The sequence below is a fragment of the Porites lutea genome, chromosome 3, assembly GCF_958299795.1.
Source record: "Porites lutea chromosome 3, jaPorLute2.1, whole genome shotgun sequence".
In the NCBI taxonomy this organism is placed as follows: domain Eukaryota; kingdom Metazoa; phylum Cnidaria; class Anthozoa; order Scleractinia; family Poritidae; genus Porites; species Porites lutea.
Genome location: NC_133203.1, coordinates 17659963 through 17670609, shown reverse-complemented (window position 1 = coordinate 17670609; position 10647 = coordinate 17659963). Strand labels below are relative to the sequence as shown.

Sequence of the window (10647 nt, the reverse complement as noted above, 5' to 3'; positions counted from 1 at the left end):
GATTCCAAAACCAAGCCAGTTCTGCATATCTGGCTCCATCCCAGACCTCCTTCTTAATCTCGCAGCCATTATCATGTCCATTTATCCAGTGTTCCTTTTCCAACATTAATTAGGTGTACATTTTGCAACTCAATCTCTATTCTTTCTCCCCCTTTTTTTGAAACAGGGTTAGTATGACAGTGGTCCATGTAAAATTAATGTATAGAATGATGCAGAAATCTTTCCAGACTTTATAATAAAGGTGATTTTTCACAAAAATGCAGTTCCAATCAAATAGGCAAAACAAAAAATTTTACATGCTACTATGCACTACATTGTAAATTCTAGTATCACTCCATACACGACTTTGATAATGGCGGACCGCTTGGGCGGGATGGTAACTACTAACATCAGAGCGAGGCTAGTTAGGCCACGTTCAATAATGAAAAACGTAAACACATGCAAATGCGTTCCAAATCTCTCTTGTATGTAGCCTGTTTTTTGCTGTATCGTCGAACGTGATAATGTGAAAACGTAACCGAGTGTTTTTGTTTATCTGAAATCGAAATTACTCAGATAATTACCACGGGCTTAAAAAAATGCCCACGCACTGCTGTGTTCCCGAGTGCACCAAGAAAGGTTGTCGCGAGGAGGATGGCAGGAAAGTCTCGTTTTTCAAGTTTCCTGATCATGTCGGTCGCCGTAAACAGTGACTTCACGCCATCAGAAGAGAGGAAGGAAAACATTTTCGCATCACGAAGGCAACCAAGGTCTGTTCGAGACATTTTAGGCTGGAATGTGATTTTGTAAAGACCCTCGCTGGCAGAACGGAGCTGCAAGAGAATGCTGTTCCTTCGAAGTTTGCGTGGACTCGCAGCTCTCCCCGGAAACATAAAGTGCCAGCAGTACGCGAAAGCATCAATGAAACAAGCCGAAATCTTTTTGAAGAAACCGGAACGAATGACGAGCCAGAAAACTCAGAAAACTGCGTAGATGAAGGGGAAAATCGCATAGAAGAAAGAGAAACTGTGGAAAGCATCCTGTCTGAAAACTTGAAAATGGACGCGGAGACTCAAACCACAGAACCAAAGGAAGGCACTGAGACCTCGCTGACACAACAAATAGTGGACCTTGAATCCAATCTTGAAAGAGCTAAGCGACGTATTGAATCTTTGCAAAACCAAGTTTTCACTATTGAAAGATTTCAAAGCAGTGATGCGTCAATCCATTTTTATACTGGATTTCCAAACTGGAAGGTATTTATGTCTGTTTTTAGATACCTGAATCCTGGTGATATGGGTGAAAACATCACATACTGGTTGTCTTCAAGGAAAAATGTATCTGCCAGCGTTTATGAGGAGTTGGCAGCTAATGGAAGCAAGAAAGGCAGAAGTAGGTCATTGAGGCCTATTGACGAATATTTCCTTGTGATGTGTAGACTCAGACAAGGCATTCCTGAGGAGCACTTAAGTCATCTGTTTGACATATCCACTTCAACAGTTAGTCGGATTTTTATCAGCTGGATAAATTTCATGTATTTGATGCTAGGCCAACTAAACATTTGGCCAACAAGGCAAGTAATTAATGAGACAATGCCTGAAGATTTCAAGCAAAAATATAGTTCTACAAGAGTTATTATCGACTGTACAGAGGTGAGGTGTCAAATGCCCAGTAGTTTGCATTTAAATGGGGAGCTGTTTAGCAATTATAAACACCACACAACCCTGAAGGGATTAATTGGCATTTCTCCTGGCGGTGCAATAACCTTCATCAGCCAGCTGTATACTGGCAGCATCTCTGACAGAGAGATTGTTGTCAGAAGTGGATTGTTGGATTTGCCATTGCAAGATGGAGACTCAGTCATGGCAGACAAAGGATTTACAATCGAGGACTTGTTACCTTTAGGAGTTTCCTTGAACATTCCTCCCTTTCTTGGCAGCTCAAATCAAATGCCAGCACAAGATGTTGTTCGCACTCAGGAAATTGCAAGCCTGCGAATTCATGTTGAGCGTGCCATAAACAATATCAAGAATTTTCACATTTGGGATGGAGTTGTGCCGCTCCATCAGTTTGGGGTTGTCAATCAACTGTGGGCAGTCTGTGCAATCTTATGTAAGGCTCAACCAAACATTATTTCTATTTGAATAAACTGGGACAAGAACTATTCTTTGAATATCACTATAACATTAGCTTTAAGTGGTCCAAAATTATGTACATGTGTAGACAACCGAATACCCAGGGGGTGATAATATTTTGTTATTGTTGTTGTTCAGTTTGTAAAGTGGCTATTACTCCTACCGGTCTCCACTCACATAAGAAAAAAGATGTGATCCAATTTAAAATTGTGTGACATTTTATTCCTGTGTATATCAGCTCAAAATCAAACCAGACAGTTTCCCTGCTATTGGCAGTCAATATAAATATTTCCTCAGTTTTTTTTTATTCAAAAGAAATAACATTGTGGTGCCATGCATGCTTCTTATTACATTTTTCATTAAAAAATATCAAATAACATGTGACTTACATCTACAGACAGTGTAAAAGTTATTTTTGTTGAAAAAATTTGTGTCCTATGATCAACACTACAATTCCCTGTACTGCACAAATATGTACACCATTAAGCAAGGGAACTGTCTTTAAATCTAAAATAGTCTCTCATAAAAAGGAACAAGCACATGGACAAAAGTAAGAATAACTTGTGTATTGGCACAAGGGTGTGGAGAATCAATCTCCTCCCAGTTACAGTGCAGCTACTCCAACTAAGACCACCCAAGCAAATTCTGCCAGTGGAAATACTCGAATGAAATCCTGCAGTGCCAACAACAGATTTCCCACAAATAATAATTTTATGCAAGTTGTGTGCTTCAAAAGTAATAAATTGGAACCATTTGTATTGCTTTCGCACTCTAATACTATTGGACAATTTGGAAAGCTTTTTCTTGGGTGGCCTTGTTTGGAGTAGTGATACTGTAACAAGACATAAGTAAATTAATTACTGAATTGCCACCAAAAAAGTTGAAAAGCCTACAATATATACAATCAAAGGGCATTGAATAGCTAATTATCTACTGCATTTTTCTGATAGTCCTCAGCAGCAAACTTAATGAAGTGTAAAAAATAGTAAGTTAAAAGTTCAGTTTGTAAGTTTCTCCAGTAGTCAGGATCAAAGGCTATCCTCTCCACGTACAGTCCCTTGCTGGTATAAACAATGAAATCACACCACTTGCTTCCAGTTATCCCCATTTGTCCTTGCACTTGTGCATAGTATGCGTGATCCCTTTTCAGTCTGCACTCTTTGTCATTTATTTTCTCCATAAAAAAATTGGGATCAGAGCATGCATCCAAGGGTGTTTCATGGAACTTGCTGTAGGGACACTTTACCTCTCCCAAACCAAAGCAATGTACACATCCTTTATCCACAATTTTTGCATCAGGCGAGGCACCTAGTACTGGACAACTTTTTGATACGACAAATCCACTCCTTAAAACAGCTACTGGTGTTTTCTGGTTGAACATGAATTTCTGATACTCTTGAAGAGCGATGGGTTCATACTTAATGCCATGGGCAACATATTTCGAGGAAAATGGCTTTGGGAGCATGATGGACTGTGCATAGGTATCATGATTCCTTTTCCTCTTGGTAATCGCTTGGAAGTTAGAGGCAGTAAATCGATAGGTGCGTTCTTGCTTCCACATTTCAGATGCTGATTGATCCCTTGTTTTGCTTTCGATTTCATGGATTTTGTCTTCATCCACATTTAGAGTAGACAGCAAGTTCTTCTCAGAATCTGAGAGCTCCCGAGGTGTGGTCATGTCCTCCTCATTTGTCATAGGAAAGCGAGGATAATGAGTGAGGTCCAGGGCAACATCATTTACTCTCTGAACTGAGCCTAGATTCGCTTGAGCAGAGAAATTCGATTCTGTGAAAGAAGTTTGATAACTCAAGAACGACCCAACAGGACTTTTGCCAAATTTGGTATCACTCAGTTCAAAAGCTAGGTTTTTTTCTTTGTTCATATGAGCAAAACCCAAGTTTGGATCAATTCCTGAAAGTTCAGATTTAAAAGCCTTCTCTCTTTCCAGATCATGTTGTGGTTGTCTTCTGGCTTCATACAATAAGCATTTCACACCACCGCCACAACGTGAGGTGCTTGGTTCATCCAGTTTTGCCTTTTTTACCACAACCTCCATGACAGGTTACTATATTACAGCTACTATATTTTCGCCTCCACCTTTCTTGTTCCAGGATTGAAGCTGGGAAGTACATGCTACTTGTGGATTCTCGTCTGCGTCTTTTTGTAAGTCCCTTGTAGTTTTAGCTTCATATAGACTGAATTTGCAAAGTTTCAGCATTAGCGCCGATGTGTGATTACAAAATCCCACTTTTCCAGCCACACAGGTACAAGTGGAATTGAGAACGTCACCCTTAACAATACACAAGGCCAATTTTAGCTGATGCGGCGGGTCGTTTTTCCTGTAACTGTGGCAGCATTTTGCTTTGAAATAAAAGCAGTGTTCATCACAGGTTGCCATGATTTCGTGAAGATATTCATCTTCAAGAAACATCTTTGCTTTGCGAAGTGTTGTTGGCACAGAATGGTGATGAATATTTCCAATGTTCTTACCGGATCTTGCAATATGTTCGTTCATTTCTGCTCAGGTAAACATCGGCATTTTTTCCAGCGAATTACCCCATCCACTTTCTGGGTAATTCACAACATCGACCTTGGCGACCAGATCTGTATTCAATGAATCTGCAATCTGCTGTTTTCTCTTGGTATATAATCCGGTCGGCTCAGGATCGACGATAGTTTTGTCTCTTCCAGAGGTAATATACTCTTCAACTCTGAAAATAGAGTTACATGTCAAGCGAAGAAATTGAAAAAATAAATTTTGTCAAGAAAAGAATAGAAGTAAAAAAACCGATTGCATCGTAAACAAACCGACTCCTTACCTTTTCACAAGCTCCGCTTTCATCTTAAGTCCCTTTGCCCGATCACCTCTACACCGTAACCAGAACTTCAACTCATCATTTTTAAGTTCAGATGGTTTTCGTCCATGCAAAGAAGCACCAGGGATATCCTCTTCGGTAAGAACTGCGATGCGTGTTGTCGAAGCGGTTGCCATGTTGATGACCTTTCTGGCCTAACTAGCCTCGCTGTGATGTTAGTAGTTACCATTCCGCCCGAGCGGTCCGCCATTATGAAAGTCGTGTATTTCGTATCCTTGGACAAATAAATCACTCTTACACCATTGTACTCAATATTTCCTACTGGTGACACAAAATTCAGCTATGAAAGTATTATTCTTTTTTAACCTTGGGTCCAACATTTTCTGCTTTTTATTAGTGACCTCCCAAACTGGTCTAGCAAACTACCTTGTCAGTTCTTGCTGATGAATGAGATACAAATATTGTTGCACAAGTGATGATTTGCAACACCTTGAGTTTTTCATGAGGAATTTAAGTTATTCTTCAAGTACTGCATCACCAACAGACTATCAATACAAAGGCTTAACAAGACAAACTATTAAATGTTTTTTAGATAACCTGTAACTATTAAGATTAATGTCTTAATAAGAGCAGTAGACCCTAACAAATTATTACATTTACAAAGCAAAAATAATTATTGAATTTGGTTGTGGTCTTTTTCAGATCTGAGCTTGATGTCAGCTACCGCCATTCTGCTAGTTTGGCTAGCAAAAAGTGCCAGCCATGAGATACGATTAGAGAAGCTGAAATAAGAAGCCAAGAAGATGGGCTTAACTTTGTTAAGAAACAAAGACAAAAACACCTACATACGAGCAGTGGCATCATCTCTTGTGCAAAAGAAGAAGGTTACAATTGCAGAAAACGTAGCTCTTGACAGAATTTCTCAGGATGATGTCTCAGTCACTGACGATCAGTAGCTAGCCGATTTTCATGGCCAGAATTTATTCATATTTTATTGCATATTCTTCCTTCCCACATGTGCATGACATTATAAGCTAAAATGTCTTGAATAGGTGAGACACGCATGTTGATGTGTAAAGGTCAGTGGTTTATTATGATTAAATGTTTGATTGTTGAAGGAACACTTGGACTGGATTCTTGATTTTCTTCACTTTCAATATTTTGACCAAGCAGGTTCCATCCTTGACTGGGTATGACATTTTTTGTGTGTGGGTTATCTCATAAATCCCCTTTTTATATCACTTTCCAGACATGGAGATCTCATATCTCCCAGACTGGTTATATTGTTTTCCGAACATGGAGATCTCAAAAATTCGATCCAGGTTATGTTATTTTCCAAACATGGCGAACATATAAAATCAAGACTGGTTATGTCTTTTTCCAAACATGGCGCTCGAATTAAACCCAGACTGGTTTTGTCATTTTCCAGACAGGGAGATCTCTGGAAACCAAAACTGGAAATGTCATTTTCCAAACATGGAGACAATATTAATAGTTGAGTGGTTTATTTATTTGCCAAATTTGGAAAATTGAAATATCCTGTTCTGGATAAATTAATCTGCACCATTGGATGTTATGTTGATCCTATCTTGGATATTGTGATTTTCGTGTTCTTCCAGTCCTGGATACAGATGTGTGCCAGGTTTGGAATTTGTCTTAACCCACTCTGGATATTTCTTAATGAACCAAACTTGGGGAAATTGCACTTTTTCGAAATTTGGATTTTACTTGAAACCAGGAAATTTCCGGGTGAAAACCAAGTAAAATCAATGTTGGATATTTGATCTGTTTTCCACTGCTTTCAAATACTTGTTAATCACAAAGGACAAAATTCGTGTTTCTGATAGAAAAAAAAAACGAATATATGTTGAGGCCTCAAATGTGATAAATAACCCTAAATATAATAATCACAGTGTCCAGTTTGTCCTTGGTATTACAGGTTTTCCAGGGGAAATTGAAAACAAGGCTTAGGCATAAAATTTTTGCGGTACACAAAATGTAGTATTACTTGGGCAACGTGAATATGGTGGATTAAAAGAAAAGCAGCAGACAACAAATTCTTAAATGATCAAGACGGCATTGGTTAAACTTCTCTGAAACTGGATCAGAGTTCTAAACAAACCCAACCGTGCCTGGCCTTGTTAAATCCCAGCCTGGTATTAGGAAAAGACAGGAAACTAACCACTCAAAAACAAGTGAGAAACACTCAACTTCGTCTCGTGCAAGTCAGACACCAGGTAGATTGGTTGAATCTTGGAAAGTGTGGAAGGATGAAACTTCAGATCACGAATTTGTTTATCAACATGTATTGTCTGTTACGACTGTTTTCAATCGGTTCATTTGTGTTTACTGTGTTTACAGTAAAAATAAGCAATAGATAATGATGATGATAATGATGAGATTAAAAAATTTAGTGTCCACGGCTACAAAACTACAACGTTTCAAGGATGCAATGCTTCCTTACCTTAGTTGCTGCCATCTTACTTGGCATTTCTGCCGAGTGAGTGATAAGAGAAAACTCGAACGTATTCAGGAGAGGGGTCTGCGCGCAGTCTTTAGGGATGGTCAATCCCCATATGAAAAGCTCCTGAGCAAGGATAAATTAATTACACTGTATGAAAGGAGGCTTCAAGATATAGCATGTTTGATGAACAAGATGAAGCATGGCATGTGCCCTCAGAGGGTCAGGGATTTGTCCTCAGTGAATAGCACTAGCTACAACTTTAGCGGGGCAGATTTTCACATACCCAGATTTTATTCGGTAACATGGAAAATGTTCATTGAGATATCTACGACCAAAATTGTGGAATAGCCTGCCTGGCAATCTTAGCAGTTTACCATCACTACAATCATTTAAACAACAGATTTGTCTGGTCAATCTTTCGCTTAAGTTAAAGTCTGATTGTGAGCACTGCGTATTATGTTGCACCTGACACACACACTGACCTAACTGCTTTACTAATTATTTATTATGTTATGAGTACTTTTTTTTTCTTTTATTGAACATTCTAGTTAATGTGAAATAATATTATCTTTTTGTAACTAACCATATCATTTTATTGTAAATTGCTGTATTATTTTATAGTACGTTCATCTTGGCTAGTTTTTTTTTAGGATTGAGAGTTGTTAATTTAAAATTAGTCTTATTTCAGTGTCCCCAATTAGTAGAGGGTTTTTACCCTCGCCTAAGTACCATATTCTGACACTTTGATAAAGTCATGATGATGATGATGATGATGATGATGATGATGATGATGATGTGGATGAGTTAAGGGCTAATGAACCAACTGAAAACATTCATAGCAGACAATTCATAATCAAAAGGAACCCCTTCTTGTACTGTTAAGTGACCAAGGTTCTGAACTTAAAAGAGCTCTGAATGGGCGTTTTCATAAATTCTGAGCAAAATTGGTACACAGCCACCCAAACCATCCCTAGTCTCAAGGAATATGGAAGTCATTGACCTCTTTGTTCCTGCTCTATGTTCCAAGATAGAGTAGGACTCTTTACAGAAGGGGAACAAAGATACTTATTGGCCAAAAGCACTGGTTGAATACCAGAGGATTTTAAACGAGGAACCAAAGAGAAGTACTTAAGTACAAATCCCCACTTGAAGTGTATTTATCACGCAAGCCAAGTTACCACACTAGCCAAGCTTTCATACATTTGGGACCTTTATCACATTTGCAGTCAAAAGATGTTACACTTAGGACCTTTATTACATTTGAGACCTCAACAATGCGAGCCAGAGCCCATATTGTGTGGTGTTGTCAGCCTTGCCATGCAGATGCTGATTCAATAGCAGAGAGCACCAGAATTGTCAACAGACATCCTTGAGTCTGAAAAATGCCGTATTTCTGCTACAATTAGGGTAAATCACGTTTAGATAAAATATCAGTTTTGTAATCTATGCATTACATCGTAAACTCTCCTTATACTTGTTTGCAATGGCCTTTCAATAACACCTCAAATTCCTGCTGTGACCCAGTCTACAAAGCTTGTTTATATTATGTCAACTGTAATAAGCCTCCCCCAGGAAAACAAAGGTGAACTCAGAAGTATTATCTGTCTTTTACAAACTGATTCCATTAAATTCGCTTGTAATATTAATACATGGCACTAACTGTAAGTGTCACAAGTCTTCAGTGATTTAAGAATGTTTTCTTTTATCCTTCTTCTATTAAACGCAGTCACGTTTTACGAGGATGAGCTATTTTGAATGCTTCAGTGCCACAGTATCGGCAATCTACTGTTTTAATCCTAAATTAAGGATATGTTTTCTGCGAAAGTGGGTATTGCTGTCTGCTGTACATTAATGGAAATGAGAACTGCAGCACATAGCTGATTCAATCTGATAAATTCACTTTCTTTGTCTTTCCTTCAGACATCTGGTGCACGTGAAAGTGTCGGACTTTGCCCCTTTCGTGGTTCGTACATGAGGGAATTCGAGTTATCACACAGTAATCCAGTAAACAGAATTATAAAGATATCTCATGCACACAATTTGCACGTGATGTCGGAGTTTGGCCCTTTCGTACTTTCATACATGAAAAAACGCAAATTGTTTACTAGAAAATTTTCTCAAACGATTTTAAGAAATCACCTTGGCTTTACAACATCTGCAATTACATTAGCTCCATGCAACGTCAAGGTTGATAGCCTAAAATGTATTAACTTCCAAGAAAATTAATAATTGAAACTGCCAAAATATATTTCTACAAGGTTATCACAGGACAGGTCATGTACACTGTGAAGCTGAATACGACTTAATGATGAGATAATAAAGAATTAACCAAGGCATTCGAGGTTTATTCAGTCTCTTTTCGCAGAGTAAACAGCGGTGAGCCTCACAGACTTTCTTCAGTACATGTAGTGCCAAAAATGTTTTCAATTTTTCAATCGCGTGCTTTGTAACTTGATTGTTTTAAATAATTTTTGTTCCAGTCTGAAAAATTTATTTTAGTGATTACGTCGCACCTGATTGAGGCCATTTGAATGCCTGGATATTTTCTCATTGGCCTACCTACTATTTCTATCCAAAATTCTAAAGGCTTTCAAGCCTGGAGAAATTAAGTTCTGCAAGGACTGATTTAAAGGTTACTGGGGGGTTTTTGCAGGCTCTGCTCAGGCTTCGTTCTTAAGGTTGTTTTAAGGCCTGACCTGGCTCTTAACTGTAAGATCTTATATTTTCATAAGGGATGATTATTTACTCAGAAAGTCGTACAAAATTAATGTGCTCAGGGATGAGCGATAATGCGTGTGTTGCCACAGATGTCAAGCACCTACCAATGAAAGCCGATGGAGGGATAAGGGGCATGGGGTGGAGATTTGATTATCTTTGTTGGCCCTGGGGTGGGGCATGTGAATGATCTCGTCCTCCTGGTTGAGGAGACTGACATGGTCCATACAGCTTTAGACAAACAAAATTCAAGGACTTCTCAAGGCAAATTACAATTTTCAAGGACTATCATTCTCTGATACCCTTTTGAACACCTATTGGCCGCAACACTCAATGGAGTCATTAACAATTTTACTTTTCCGGCAAGGCTGATCACAATATTTTGTACTCATTTCCATAACACTTTGTAAAACGGCAAAAGCCATGGGTTGACTTGCAGTTACATCTGAGGTAAAAAAAACGCATTTGAAATAGAGAAACACAAGTAGAATATTGTTCCTGCATGAAAATGTTACTAAAATGCTTCTGCGGTCTTTCA

General features: G+C 38.6%; 2 protein-coding genes across 2 annotated transcripts; one reads left to right on the top strand and one right to left on the bottom strand.

The window, feature by feature from the left end:
* The first annotated feature begins 979 nt into the window (after nucleotides 1–979).
* Nucleotides 980–2123, top strand: LOC140929450 (uncharacterized). Its single transcript, XM_073379243.1, has one exon. It carries the CDS (start codon nucleotides 1038–1040, stop codon nucleotides 2121–2123), a length of 1086 nt encoding a protein of 361 aa, XP_073235344.1. The 5' UTR covers nucleotides 980–1037.
* Nucleotides 2124–2351: 228 nt separating this feature from the next.
* LOC140929451 (uncharacterized) lies at nucleotides 2352–4161 on the bottom strand. The gene has a single exon (XM_073379244.1). It carries the CDS (start codon nucleotides 3994–3996, stop codon nucleotides 3037–3039), a length of 960 nt encoding a protein of 319 aa, XP_073235345.1. The 5' UTR covers nucleotides 3997–4161; the 3' UTR covers nucleotides 2352–3036.
* Between the last annotated feature and the right edge of the window lie 6486 nt (nucleotides 4162–10647).